General features: G+C 33.1%; 1 protein-coding gene across 1 annotated transcript in view; it reads left to right on the forward strand.

Annotated features, from left to right (window-relative positions):
• The window catches only part of LOC115237786, a 76,111-nt gene that overhangs the window by 46,396 nt on the left and 12,780 nt on the right, over window positions 1-16,935 (forward strand). Inside the window, exon 2 of the mRNA XM_029811060.1 lies at window positions 15,592-15,794. Within this exon, the coding sequence (XP_029666920.1) occupies window positions 15,592-15,794 (203 nt within the window). The remainder of the gene's footprint in view (window positions 1-15,591; window positions 15,795-16,935) is intronic.

The following is a 16,935-nucleotide window of genomic DNA, read 5'->3' on the forward strand; positions in this document are numbered from 1 at the left end:
CATATATATATATATAATATAAATCATATATAATTCAATTCTTACTCATATATATCATGACAGAATAGATTTCAATTTTAAATGTTTAAAATGCAGGAAAAATTACATATATCTTCAAAAATCAGTTTCTCTGATAAGCTTTTTTAAAATCCACTTTCCTGTTTCGAATTTCTCTAGTGTAACTATCTTCTGATTAAATTGTTTAAACACAACGTATATGCCGCCAATTGGCGGGCGTACAACCATCTAGAAGCTAAAATAATTTTGCATAATGGTAAAAATGCAGTACTAACACGTTCGTTAGCAGAATAAGTGACCCGTAGAACATGCAGCGTATCCTGCTGAACGAAAGACGAAACGCCTCTGTTTCGTGTATCCAATATGCAATTAGGTTGATAGAGGTATAATTGAAGCAAGGGGATATCAAACTCTGCCTACATTTATCCACAAGCTATTATCTCGCACATACATTGTTCTGCTCATTAGGTAACTAGATTATTTCTCAAAAATACCTTTATTTCATAGATTTTAATTTTATTTATGCTTCTCGATAGAAAAATATATGCAATTTAATTTTTAAATATAACTCTCTCTCTGTTTAAAGAAATAAATTAAAACTATTATGCGCAAGTCAGTGCTTTTCGGGGCCACCCTGTATATGTATCGTTAAGGAAATAATTATTATTTTCAAATTTGTCGCAACAAAACGGTGATTTATAATTCATATCCCCTATCGTTTCTACTTTGAATCAATAAATTGCGCGAAATATTGGTTTCGATAAATAACTTGTCACTTTAAAACATCTATGAATCTTTAATCGTGGAGTTAATTAATCGTATGGATTGATAATCGCTAATTGTGTGTGGTGGGTCGTTTGTAGAGAATAATTGCGTTTCTAAAGAAACTACATACGGAGCGGATCATGCTACGACCTACCGACTCGAGTTTCGCCATGCGAATGCCATAGCCCACGTACGCGTACTCGTCCTCGTAATGTAAACAAACTCCAAGGCCGCATGCCAACGGGTATGTTTTGTCGCCCGTGTTATCTAAACATATCGAATATTTAACGCTTTATCACATTCCGCATACTAAATATTCTATTTCTCACATTTTTAATTATAACATCTTTGATTGTTAATATATAAAAATACATCGATACATTTTAATTATTTAAATTTTTAAATCATTCGATCCGGCGATTTATGTATTACTTCTCAATCCGAAAATGTGACAATAGTAACAAATTATACACCGGCAAAGGTTTAAAGCGATGTGAAACACATTCAAATCAAGAGAAAAACATTATTAAAAAAATAATTGCTGACTGTAAATATCATATAAATTAAAATTTTAATTTCTCTATTGCTTCGATTTCTACTTCAAATAAATAAATCATGCAATATATCTATATATTTGTTGGATACGTAGCCGTTGCTTTAATACACTTATGAATTGTTAATAGTAAAAACTAAGTAAAATCTTGTGGACTATTAATAGCCAAAATTGTTCGTAGGAAATTTTGTATGAGCCTGACATTAAAAATATGTTATATGTGCATTTATATGCGCCTTATAAATATGTATGAAGCTATTTCAATTTCATCGATACAATCATAACTTTATTCGCTCATTGCGCTATTTACTATAAAATTATCTCTACGATAATCATTTCTGCGAATCATGTTCGAGCGTAAAAAAATTAAATGTTCGGGCCAAGTCGAATATTGGAAATGAAATCTAAAATAAGAAAAATTGTCAAATTCCGTTGTTTGAACCCCTGAATCTCGAGAATAATTGCATCAATTTTATTCGAACTAATAGCAATCGAAAGATTACATCAAGATTGCATGAGAAAAGTGCTGTTAGATTTTTTGTTACATCTCTAGAAATATTTTAATTGAAAGCATGTTTGATATAAAAATTCCAGATAAGTTTCTCGATAGTGTTTCGACGATATGCCGTGAACATAATCGCCATAACAGCCAATTGCTTTTTATGTACTTACAATCAGCATAGCGATGCTATCCCATCGCTTGATCTCGATTTTCTTCCCATTCGGTAGAAAGATTATTGCAGAATAATCACTGCAGAAAATTCAAAAAATTTCTCGCGCTAACTTTGATTAATTATTTTCAAAATTATTGATGTTGGTAAACTAAAAAATAATTATTCGTTCAAGTGAAACCATATATATATGAGGGTTGTGTGTAATATTGTAGTACATTTTTGAATGTATAGGTTGTCAGATCTTTCTCTTTCTCTCGATAACAAAAAAAATCATGAAATAATTTTATTGTAACATGTACAACAAAGTTTTCACTTTTTTCGAATACGTAATAAAAATTTACAAAAAAGATATTTCTCTGATGACTGTATGTAATTAGGCGAATTATAATATATATTACATGTTATGTAACAATACATTTCTCTCTTCTTATAAAAAAATAACAAATCTATATAAATAAATACTCTATTTCATCTTGTGAACAATCTCAACTTATTTCATAAATATTAATTATTGTCATTTCTATGGGAAAATTATGCTTCAATATTATAGCATAATATAATGTATAATACATATATATATATATAATATAAATCATATATAATTCAATTCTCTTTTTATCACATTTTTTCATAAATTTAATGTATTCATGTGATAGAGATTAATTATAATTATTTCATTAGTGGTATATACTGTGACAAGTAAAAATATTACTTTAAGACGCCGTTAAAAAGAGTTTAAAATCGAGAACGAATTAGATGACTATAAATTATACTTTAATTCAGTATGCGTCATGTAAATTTTTAAATCCTATCTGTTTTTCTTTAGACAAAGTGGATAATAAATATTGTGTGTATATATATAAAATTTATATATAATAATAATATAGTTTTTATGATATTAATAGAGTATATTGATCGCGAGTGTTGATAAGAGAATCTGTATACATCCTCATGTGAATACGTGCAGAAATTGCTTCACGGATTGTCAGACCTCCCATGCACGAGCAAATTAAGCGCGCACTGTGAACATGTCCTCTCCGCAGTGACGATTGGTGCTTAGTACAGCGTTAAGGTTTCAAACAAGTTTACGGTTTAAGGTCACAGTGGAAGTGTGGTTCAACAATCATGAAGGTGGGAAGAGTCGGGGGAAACATGAGAATATGAGTTCATTGTTGGCCAGGTAGATTATATGTGTGTGAATGTATGTGTAGTGCATGTATAGAGACGTATAAAGGGATTACACCTTATCCCTTCCAACGTCATTGTTAGTATAATATGCGCCTATTATTGCATTCGCTTCCTGAAACATCGTGTATAGAGGAACGAAGGATACGTATCGTTCTTTTTATTACATTCCTTTTGTCTAGTCTATGCCTGATGCGATACGAGCCCATGCGAGGCTGTCCGATATAATACCGAATACCTCCTCTCAATATCGTCCTCATCTCGATTTCAACGCACCCTGTTTGCTCGTTCCTTCGAATATATATCCCGCAAATAGAGAGAGGTCGCATTTTTCATCCCGGATCATTATTATTCAAGTTACTTGGCGTGCAACGTAATCAAACTTTGCCTGCAATCCGGATTTGGTATCGCGCTACGCTAGCGTAACTCTGAGAGGCGCATTCAATCTATCGAAAATACCGAGTAACAGTAAAATAAGGGAAAGTCGACTGCAGAAGTCGTGGAGGTTTTGAGAAATTGCGATCTCGTAACGCGCGTCGCGACCCGACTATTATTCATCTTGACGAGTAATTCTTATCTCAATAGCACGAAGAAGCACGACGCGTTCTTTACCGAGAAACATGCCGGCCGTTGTCATTCTCCCCATAATATTCTCGTTATCCTTACAAAACTTTATAATTGGCTGCATAAAGTATGTTATGAGAAAATGTATTGTGTTGAATAACATCTGACGTTTTATTAAATGACTATCTTCCTAAACGTCATTACATTATGACGGACGATATAATATATATATGTCACAAACTCTATAAATCCAGCTTTATTATAAAAAGTCTAGTCTTTTTATAAAATGTCGGCCTACAAAAATTTAGGGCTTCATAAAATAGCTGAATATACAAAAACCTATAACATATATTGTATATGTTAATTTAATTACCATAATATAACAATCGTTGGTATTCTCATGCTTATTATATTTCGCATAATCATCTGGTTCTAATTATACGTTTATTTCAATCTTTACATAATAAATTTCTATCTCAGATTTTTATTATTTTTTTAATTAAATTAAAACATATTGTAATACGAAAGAAAAATTAAGAATTGGATATTTAATATATACATATGTAAAAGATTAAAATTGTTTGGATAGCAAAATCTTCTTCCTTCCAAAGAAATCTGTATACCAAAACCCGTCAAAAATTTTTAAATATGATTTTATATATAGACATTATATATATGTTTATACATATATCTTAAAAGGAATAAAATAAATATTATATATTTTGTGTACGCAATCGGCTTCATTAGTTTTGCAACTTGAATTGTACACGTGGCTTATCTAGCAGACGATTTAGCCTTTTCTATTAAATCGCGGAACGGTATGTCTAGATAGTAGTCTCGCCACCAGTTTCAAGATCGTGCCGCTTCGAGAACCCGCGATATCAGTTCTATGTGACTAGAATGAAGTTTACTCAGGGTTCTCCGGCAACGCCCGCGGCCAGTCGTGTTACGAGAAGCTTCCAAGACGGTTCGCGATACATCAGATGCCGTAGCGGTATATATCGACGAATTCACCACGCTCGGAGGGTTCGAAATCGACAAATTTCGCCCGCGCCTGCCACCCCGCTTTATCATCACCGTCGCTCTGAGATTCACTCTCACGCGAGAGAGAAGCCCGAGCGGTACCTCTCGAAGAGCGAGTAAATCACAGCCGTACACAAACATGCCGCACATACTTCCAAAGTTAAGCTTACCGAACGGGGCTTCGACCGAGCCGGAGCGAAGGATGATGCCGACGGGTGGAAGCGTCGATGCGCAAACGAGAAGACAACGTGAAATTGGAAAATCCATTGTAGCACGCCTCCCCAGTTCGTTCGCATATAGACACACACACTCGCGCGCGCGCGCGCGCGCACGCACGCACACACACACACACACACACACGTTTCTAAACATTTTTTCACTAAAAATAGTTTTAAAAATTTCTAAAAGTTTAGATGGATCACATATTCAAATATTTTATATAACTGGAAATTAAAAAAATAATATACTAAAGATTATATCTTTTAATAATACCCTTTTTAAGAGTGTGTGTGGACAAGTACACACACACTCGCGCGCGCGCGCGCGCGCACACACACACACACACACACACATATCCGCACATATCACATCTTTACATTCCAAGTCACATATCATACGCGTGGATTCATCACATAAATGTATATAAACGTAAGCACATAAATATATACATAATTCGTAATATATGCATCATTCAATTCTGTTACTTGCTTGTATAAATATGTATTTCCAATTTTCGTGCCAGAAATGAAGATTCTATTAACGATAAGACAGAATCGGGGCAAACGTAATAATAAGCTATGATCCATGAATTTTATATCCGGCTCTATTGTCCTAAAAACATTTGTAAAATATTTTGCCACTCAATGAAAAAATTGTTACAGTTAAAAATAAATACATGTCGTACTTCGTATTCTAATTTTTGCATTTAATTTAGTTATTAATACGAAGATAGCCTAGTGGAAGATCATTCGTCTTCATCGCGCGTATTATTTCAAGACACTATTTCGACGGCCAAATATATCAAGATGATGAAAAGTTTCAAACCAAAAGCCATTAAGAAGTTAGCGAATCTTGATAGGGGATGTTTATATCTATAGTCGGCTCACTGCTTTTCCTCCCGTTATGTAAATTACTTTTAACTGATTTTTCGATAAACTCAAGAAGATGGTTACTATATTAGTTTTTAACTTTTAGCATCAAAAAATTGATTTGCTTCAATCACATTTCTCGACTGACATATTTGTATTAGAAAATTATTTTCCCATAACGCTCTGTTCAGAGAAAAATCAGCACTATTTTTCTAAAATATATAGATACGAGAAAAGATAAATATATAACGTGGTTATATTCGTGGCAAACGTAAATGTACGACGACTCGGCGACTTTGCACCTTTTCTCCAGTCGAAAAGTCTTGGCGAAGAAGAAAAGGGCCGTCGATGGTTTTGGAAGGATATCGCTCGGGTTTTCCCGTTTATTTCCTCGGGACAAATTCAACGGCGCGCCGGCGAGATATGCGACGGGTGGCCGTACGCATATACATAATTCGTAATATATGCATCATTCAATTCTGTTACCCCCATTAAGTTAGCCCCCCCACCAGCGTTAAATAAGTTTTAACTTACATTAAAATTAGGTGCTAATTAGGTGCTAATTAGGTGCCGAAGTCCGAAATTTGGTGCTCGAACCGTTTGGCAGGAAATTAGATATATACTGGGGGGGGCTGGCTTAACATTAAGCTGACCGTCGCTCTGAGATTCACTCTCACGCGAGAGAGAAGCCCGAGCGGTACCTCTCGAAGAGCGAGTAAATCACAGCCGTACACAAACATGCCGCACATACTTCCAAAGTTAAGCTTACCGAACGGGGCTTCGACCGAGCCGGAGCGAAGGATGATGCCGACGGGTGGAAGCGTCGATGCGCAAACGAGAAGACAACGTGAAATTGGAAAATCCATTGTAGCACGCCTCCCCAGTTCGTTCGCATATAGACACACACACACTCGCGCGCGCGCGCGCGCGCACACACACACACACACACACACATATCCGCACATATCACATCTTTACATTCCAAGTCACATATCATACGCGTGGATTCATCACATAAATGTATATAAACGTAAGCACATAAATATATACATAATTCGTAATATATGCATCATTCAATTCTGTTACTTGCTTGTATAAATATGTATTTCCAATTTTCGTGCCAGAAATGAAGATTCTATTAACGATAAGACAGAATCGGGGCAAACGTAATAATAAGCTATGATCCATGAATTTTATATCCGGCTCTATTGTCCTAAAAACATTTGTAAAATATTTTGCCACTCAATGAAAAAATTGTTACAGTTAAAAATAAATACATGTCGTACTTCGTATTCTAATTTTTGCATTTAATTTAGTTATTAATACGAAGATAGCCTAGTGGAAGATCATTCGTCTTCATCGCGCGTATTATTTCAAGACACTATTTCGACGGCCAAATATATCAAGATGATGAAAAGTTTCAAACCAAAAGCCATTAAGAAGTTAGCGAATCTTGATAGGGGATGTTTATATCTATAGTCGGCTCACTGCTTTTCCTCCCGTTATGTAAATTACTTTTAACTGATTTTTCGATAAACTCAAGAAGATGGTTACTATATTAGTTTTTAACTTTTAGCATCAAAAAATTGATTTGCTTCAATCACATTTCTCGACTGACATATTTGTATTAGAAAATTATTTTCCCATAACGCTCTGTTCAGAGAAAAATCAGCACTATTTTTCTAAAATATATAGATACGAGAAAAGATAAATATATAACGTGGTTATATTCGTGGCAAACGTAAATGTACGACGACTCGGCGACTTTGCACCTTTTCTCCAGTCGAAAAGTCTTGGCGAAGAAGAAAAGGGCCGTCGATGGTTTTGGAAGGATATCGCTCGGGTTTTCCCGTTTATTTCCTCGGGACAAATTCAACGGCGCGCCGGCGAGATATGCGACGGGTGGCCGTACGCAAAGCAACGCATATCCGCTTTTCCGCACCGCCGATTTATTCGTGTGGCTCAGCGGTAAAGCCACTTCGATCCACCCGACGGTAAAGACCTTGCTCGCCCATTCTCGTATTTGTAGGCGTCCCCACGTCGTTCTGTACTCCGCGGACTTCCTATTCCCGTGCGACAATGCGTTACACAACCGAAAGCGGGCGAATACGGAAAATTCATATTTGCATGTACGTGCCACAACGAAAAAGGGAGGCTATTTGCTAGCGACTTATATATGCAGTAGGATTTATTTTCATGTAACTCTCGAAATCTTAACAATACTTTTTCAAAGTTTTCGAAGTTGAGAAGATAAACCATTTACGAGACGTTTCACATGAATCGATTCTCAAAATATCTCCAAAATGAGGGAAATTATAAACTATTGTTTGCACCATAATAAAAACATTATTGTGAAATAAACATTAAATTTAAGAATTTCCTGCTTTATGTGTGTGATGATTGTAATTCACAATTTTTTCAACAGTTCCTATAGCATTAAATATTAAATTAAAAATTTAAGAATATCCCATACAAAAACGCAAAATGATCATTTCAAAATATCGAAATATGTCTTATTTGTGAGTTTATTTACTTTACAATACGCACACAGGCGATATATAAATATCGATAGAATAGACAAAGTTGATTTATTTGTATTAATTAAAAGAATAAAGAGTATGGCGGTACCGTGAGAAATTACACTTTGTGCGTAAAAATAAGAGCAGAGTCACTCGTACAATGAAAGATGGAGATAGATAGTTTGTTCATTATTGCCTAGAATTACTGAAACTCATTTTCCTCCAGCAAGACAATGGTGTGATACGAAAACGCAGCATAAGAGGTTCCGATCTACAATGTAACAATATGTGTAAGCGATTAAATTACAAATTCCAAGTAATCACTTTTATCATTAGAAGCATCCACATGGCAGGAAGTTGATTGCTGCCGGCAATGCACAAGGCAAATTTCAATTGTACATTGAATAACGTAACGGAATTGTAGCGCCACGGAAGTAAAAAATATAATGCGAAAAAGTAATCGTCAAATTATGCGTTCTCACGATCAACTAAATCAATCAAACAGAACATTTTCTTTAAAACGCGCTTCAATGGAATAGATGTATGCTAGCATTTGCTTTGAATTTTTACATTTGAATTTCAGCGCATTTGAAGACTCAAAACGCGAATCGAATTGACTCGAGTAGCTTTATAGAATATTCAATGGCTACAAAATACCATCGAGCTACTCGATCAATCAAGATGTTCCAAGAGATTTTAATTTATCCCGATATCTATTTAAATATTTCGCTGCTAACTCCGAACGGCAAGCGCGCTCGTAGTCTATTATATAAATATAATAGTCTAGTATATATTAGCTTTAGCTCATAAGTAGTACTACATTAACGGTAGCAAAATTTTAAAAATAGGGACACAGTACTGTGTTATCGATCGCAAAGTGTTAATATTTTTGCACTGCTTTCACCCTGCAAATCAATCATTCATGTATAATCGAGTACATTAATTCGAACATTTTAAATGTACTGAATGAAATGCTCTCGACTCAGTTTTGCATTTTTAATTCATTTGCAGTAAAATTAATACATCTCAAACTGCACCCAACATTATTCAGAAGAAACTGTCTTATCGGACATTGATATATTACTGATTTTTGTCAATAAAATATCAATCTTTCCTAACTTTCATACTATAATTGACTACTGATATTGTATTTATTTTAATGGCGGTTCTTATTTGAAAATAAAAAATCGCTCCATTTATGTTTACAATTATTGTAACTATAAACTAATTGTATTACAATTCAAGAGCTCATTTAAGTATTTAAACAGAAAAATAAAGTTTGTTCACAGGGAGATAAATTCTGTGACGTATATTTTAATCTTCTGTGTGTGTGTATTAATTTTGTTCTTAAAATAACTGATTATATCGTCTAAATAACTTAAATTCTTATAAAAATGACGATGTAAAAAAGAATGTCGAGGTAAACCAATCAGAGAAAATAAGAGAGCAGAAAATTCATGTATGCCTATACGGTAGCATATTTTATAAATAAAAAAAACACATACATAAATTAATTTAAATATACTCTGTTATAAATAAACTGTCTTTCTCTCTCTATGAGTTAATTAAATTTTGAAAAGAATACTGAAAAAAGAGAAGACAATAATTTTAAAAAAAATGCATTTTCTCAAAGAAGAGTTTCATAAAAAGTTATGATATAAGGATCGACGGAAGTCGATTAAATTATACTTACATATTTTGATTAAATTAGAATCAATATTTTTGTTAATAAAAATGTAACAGATTAATCCTTTTTGTAATTTAAAAGCGATTAATTAAAAATATATGACTTTTTATAAATTGATATTTTCAGAAATGTTATTTTTTCGAGTGAACAATGAAATGTAATTGTTTAACACACACAAAATCTCTAACCTTAAGAATTGTTACAAATAATTGCAGAGTTATATGAGAAATTATTTGTGAAATTTATAAAAATAAGAGACATGATTTTATCCCAAGCATTACCGCGATTACAATTTAATTAATTGCTTGGCCAGTTTCAAGGATAACAGGAAAAATTCAATAAAACAAGACAATGTTTGTACATCGGTATACGGGGAAATGTCTGGAAACGATGTATTGTTAATTATAAAATTTTTATGAGAATTGTAAAATCATATAAAAATTGGAGTATTTCAACAGTTGGTATCACTTTTCGCTACTTGACTTGATCTTTTTCAGTCATGATCGATTGCTGTTAGTTTAGAAAAGTTCACAGACACATCCAATTCTTGCGATATTAAGTAAATCGAATCAGTGATTTCCATTGGAAACTAAAGTCGTGCCAGCGCGATGTTCTATACAACTGATACTTACGTCGATCGAAACGATTCCATTTTTTGAAATTAAAATATCGCTCCGCTAGATCGGTAACGGATTGCGTATAACAGAATCGTGATGAACTAGTAATTCATGCGGCTTTGAAGATGAATATGTAACGTTTTACATAATGAAATTTTACATTGCCTTAAAAGCAAGTTTTGCTCTAAGAAGAGAACATTTGGATGTATGTGTAATGCCTTGCCTTGAGGTATAATCATAATTTTTTTTATACATCCTTATTATATAATCTAGTATAACTGACTAACCTGTTATAAGTCTTGTAGATTGATATCCTATACTACAAAATGTCTGCATTAAATATTAACAGATTCATTAGTAAGATTCCAAATTCATTGTGTATTCTACGCGGTTTCGTGAGTAATGAAAGAAATTTTTCGCTGAAAGATTGAGTTCATATAAATTCTGGAATACGGCATCAGCTTGTTAAATAAGTTCTAAAAAAGGTGGAAAGAGGTGTCCGTGCAGCTTTCATTCATTTGATACGCGATTCGATCGGTGAGAGCTCGCCAAGTAAAAGGTTTTTGCAACGCGTATTTTCAATATCTCTTTTTTCCTTCCTCCTTTCATGAAACAATAAAAGCTTCTATAGCTGACGTTCTCTCGCGAGGATGGGTTTTTCATTTAGTTGAGTTTCGAAGAGAGAAAGGGACCTCATTTCAGAGCACAGGCTCTTTACGCCTTTGGCTTTTCCGGCCTCATGTCTGTAAGATATCTGGCTGTGGAGATATGCATAATGCGCAAAAGGCTTCTCGAATACTCACACATCATCGAACGTATAAGTAATTACGCCGCAATTAAAAGTTTAAGATTATTTCACGAATTCAAGACTTATATATATATACACTTTGAAAAACGCGGTCGCGCAAATCATAGTATAAGTGCTTTTTTTAATGATAATTCGCGAATGATAACGTCTAATTCCTTATTATAATATATACGCTATATACATTCTTGTGTTAATATCGTTATTATCGCATATTATTACATTCATATCTACGTATATATCTTATCAGAATATATGTAAAAAATAATGTCCTATTGAATGTATATAAGTGGTTTTGATATTTCATATAATATTGATTAATAAGTGGTTTAAATTATTTTTTAAACTGCTTTATGAAATGGAATACACGCATGTTGATTTCGAAGTCGATTGTTCCAATATAGTTATTATGGAATACGCGAAACCGAATATATATATATAAGTATTAACGGCCGGATTGATTTCTTCCAACATCGCAAAAACTGACTAATGTCATCTATTTCGGAATCAATTGCTTGAAACAATTTTAGATTTTTGAGTCAAATAGCGTTTCGCACAAATACCATGCAATATGATAAACATGCACCCCGCTTTGCTTATTGAGTTGTTGCAGCCCTTATTAGCTGATTAATGTGTTCAATCTATTTTGCTTGCTTCACATTCGATTATGGAATATTCGGTGCGTGCGGTTTGCCACGCTTCGCTGTTTGTATTTCTGCCTCTATTGTCGCGACAATTGATAAATTCATAAAGGAAGATTAAAAAAAAAAGTTACAAAGAGTGCTTTCGAATCTGCTTGAATATGCACTCGTGGGTTTTATTATTCCCGCGATTATTTAAGACTAGCCGGATATATTCGTAGAGCGAGTTTATACGACGCCATTGTCTCGGCGCTGCCGTTATTTATGGGAAGGTTTCGTCTTCCAAAAACGGAAGGCCCGCAGCACGGTAAGCCGCGATGCGAATAACAATCGCGCTCTCCTAGCGAGGAGCGGTAATTAAGGATTAGCGAGGTGATTAGTGAATGCCTGGTATTTAAATCTCGATGCAGCGATCTGCGAGCGCGCCGTTGCATCCGCGCGCATTGAGACCAAACAACTGATTATACGTAGCCCAACGGTGAAACTTCGCGGAGCAGACGTTCCAATTACCGCTTCTAATTACGCATCGCTCTTCTAATACGTCGGCCAAGTTCAAAACTGTGCAGTGATTAGTGATAAAGAGGCGCGCGTCTCTGTAAGTGAAAAACTTTCGCTTTGCTGAGACGGAGATGTTCTGTCAGAGGGAATGGAAACATGCCTACTAATGATGCCAATTATATTACGGTTATTAAAAGCAATTGCAAATGAGAAGGAGCGACACAGAAAATTGCCTTCGTTATTTTTCGTCACCGTAATTACGATATTAATTTTTTTTCCATATGTGTCACATCAATCTCATGCTTATTAGAGCACTCAACATGTGCATTTACGACCGTTATGTTTGACATCAAGGAAATTGTTCAGATATACTGTTATTAGAATGCATTTCACGATTGAAACACGTCACCATGATCTCTTCCCTCTCTTCTACCCCCCCCCCCCCCCCCCCCCCCCCCATTTCCTGATTAATTACTTTTCGTATTAATTAATTATCGTTTAATTACTTTATCAACACAATGAGTACCGACAGATCAAGTCATAAATAATTAATTAGAAGTGGATCCACCAAAAAAACTGTTAATTAATGACTAAACTTTCGCGTTAGTCTGCTATTGCGAGTCCACGGCACGCTCGCTGGTAGCTGATCTCGCCAACTTGCACACCGAGTGAAATATATAATCTCCTCGGGTTAGATTTTTCTTCGTTTAAGCCGGAACAATAACGGAGATCTTTTGCAACGTCGCCGATAAGAGCTAGAAATTTGCTATAACGACGTAACATGCTTTTGCAAACACTTCTGTGTATAACGCTTTTCGGTCATATAGCGCTGACATCTCCCTAACATATTTGATATTTTATACCGCTAAATGCCTGCAGCACCTATCCTGCATGCATATTAATTAAGTTATACCGGACCAAAGTACAGTAAAAATCGTACAGATCGTTTTACATATAATATATTCTTGAGTAAAATTATTTTTTGGAGATATATAAATAAATCACCCGTTAGTTATATAAATCTATTTTTTTAAGTCAAGTAAAGATTTTGATCTTTCAATTAAAGATTTTGTGCTAATCTTTGATAAAAAGATTTTACTATAATAACGACTTATTTAAGGCGCAGTGATCCAAACTTTCGATAAATAATGCATGACATGAGAGCGCGCGTAAAATGCACTGAAATAGTAATAAGTTTCAAACTCGATCTAAGCAAGTACGCAATGCTTAAAAATCGACGGCCGTGATGTTATTTTTCGCGATCTTTACCGGCGTTTTCTGGCAAAATGCCTTTCCGCTAGTTTGTCAGTTATAATCCTCGGAGTGAACAACGTTGACGGTGGCCGGATTACACGGAAAGTTTAAGCACTTGTTCATTTAAGTTATTATAAGATAAGCATCGCGCACAACTTGCTTTTTTTGTTAGAAACAAAATAAAAGTAACTTTTTGTGATTTTACTTCTGGAATACATAACTGATTTCGTATAATTGTTTGAAACTATTATCATCTTATTTAATCTGCAGTGTTTAAAATAAAATGCAACTTTTCGATATAATTAAATGTATTGTATCTATATAATGAATGTATATAGTGAATCTAATCTGTTAATATATTTCAAACATATAATTCACAGGATGATCAATGATACAGACGAGCTATAAATATAACTACGATAACTGTTATTTCATTATGTCATCATGTAAAATGAGTAAGATGTTAATTAATTATCAATGTGTTTTTCTTCTTCTTAAAGAATAATTTTCGGTATGAAAACGGTACATAACATAAAAAAGAAAATATTCATCCGTCTCAGACCACATATTTTGGTAACAGATTATTATATTATCATTAAATAATTAAAGCTACATAAAAATCGCAGATAAAGAGGATTAAAATTCCTCTGCAATATTTATTCTGAATACAGAACATACACACATCATTAATTTCTTGATTAATTAATTAAAAAAATAACTATACCGCTGAGATATGACAGAATATTGTTGTCTGAGTTGGGTTGACTTTTCTTCTCTGGATTACCGGCATTCTTCGAGCGGTACATAACAAAGAACGCGCATTCAACGATAAATGCCACTGACTTCAATTGGAATTTTAAAGAACTATTAAGTATTCAATGTGATGTGGAGTATATATAATAGTCATATAAAAAATTATAGTGGACATAATGGACTATACAAATTTGACAAAGATTTCAATGCATCTAAACAAGATATCTAAGTGTAAAATAACTTTAATGACAGATTTTTCGATTAATTTACAATTAAATTTTTTTTAAATAAATGTACTGAAACATCAGCAATGTTCTTCAAATTCTATATATCCATAGGAAATGGCTTTTTGCGAATATAAAGATTCAAGAGAAAGAAAGATAGAGATAGAAGAGAGATAAAGGGAGAGTATAAATAAATAACAAAAATTATTGTTCTTTGTTTTATCCTAATTTTGCAGGGAGAGATTTTTCTATTTTAAAAATATTTAAGACATGAATATACACACAAAGGTACCTGTTAATAAAATTTGTTCTGCTCATGTTCGTATACACGTATATATGTTCGTATACCATGTACCTATATATATGCTCGGAAATATATTTATGCTTTTCTAAAATTTCTGAAACTTTATGAAATTTGCTTAAAATGTACGATAATATCAAACAAATTTCTATTTGATGGATTTTTTCCATTTTTTAATATAGTATACAACACTATCTCTGCGTACGACTATATTAACAATCATTACATTAAACATCAGTAACATAGTTGCGAAATATATTATAATATAAATATAATAGAATTTTTTTAGCTATACATATAATAAGGAAAACCACAGAAAAAAGTAATAATTTCAAAATAGTTACTGAAATATATCCGCGCAATTTCTAAAATTTAGATAATTAATTGAAACAATAGCAAAATCTCGTTTCCTGCTGTTGTAGGCGTTCATGGATTACGCAATATATCGATCGACATACCATTGGCAGTGGCAGCTGGTACAACAGTCAACATGTCCTGCAGATACGATCTACAATCGGACACCCTCTACACTGTCAAATGGTACAAGGGTTCAGAATTTTTTCGATATGTCCCCAAGGAGATGCCACCGATCGCAGTATTTGGAGAACTTGGAGCAAAAGTCATAGTGAGTAATACATTAAATGGAAGATTTCAATAAACATAGATTTGCAGGATTTTATACTGCACTATTTCATCTAGGAAATAGATTAATCTTTTTCAGATAAATATATTTATTGATATTAATCATAATATGCTGACCAATCTAAAAATTTTTCAAGTACTTTGTAATTATGTTGTAGAGTTTCTATAAATTATTTTACAGGATTATAATAATTATGTATACTATAAATAATTTTCTTTTAAATTGATTTTAAAATTGGTAGTTTTTGTCTGCATGCAATATATATTCAATTTCTTTCTTCTCACGCTTATTCATGAGAAAGTTGATAAAAATGGATTCTATCATTTCTGTAAATTATTTCTAACTAGAATCGTACTCTTATATAATTTCACTAGTTGGTATACGCAATTGGATTATTTCAGCTGCAAACACCGTTATAGTGTTGTACCTAATTAAAATTTGATTCCTACTTTTTAGCGAATCAAGTTTTATATTCCTACCTGACATGTAAATATCAAAGTTGTGCAAAAGACGATCCAAAACTCACATGTTCAAAATTTGCCAACAATTTGTTCATTCTTATGTGTATCTTTGCACAAATTGTCTTATCATTTTATTTTTATTTATTTTATATTTTTATTATTTCATTATATCTTTACTATGTTTTATAAAGAATTAATATTTATTATCATAATATTTTCTTAAATAAGATAGAATATAAAAAATAATATTATATACTTTTTTATATATTATATTTTCTAATATCAGAGACATCTTACGTAACATACATAATTATAGCATTTATAACTTTATTTTTATCATTGCATCATATTTTCAACTTAAAAATGTTGTTTTAGCATGCTTTACGGTAAAACAACAATTTCCCTTTTCCCTCAATATCGGTGAAACGAAATGGCATTCATGTTATAACATGCGCAAAACGCATGGCAGATTGCATTCTGTATATCCAGACGAATATTTGCAGCGCATATCTGGCATGCATGAAAAAGGAATAGTCATTGCTTGGCGGAAATTTGAAAGTCTGTAAAAATATATATATATATATATAAATCCACAATTAAAAAAAGAACATATATTGTACATATATGTTCAACCATCGAAATTTCATTTTGCGTTACATGTT

This window comes from Formica exsecta, unplaced genomic scaffold (genome assembly GCF_003651465.1).
Source record: "Formica exsecta isolate Colony F162 unplaced genomic scaffold, ASM365146v1 scaffold31, whole genome shotgun sequence".
NCBI lineage: Eukaryota > Metazoa > Arthropoda > Insecta > Hymenoptera > Formicidae > Formica > Formica exsecta.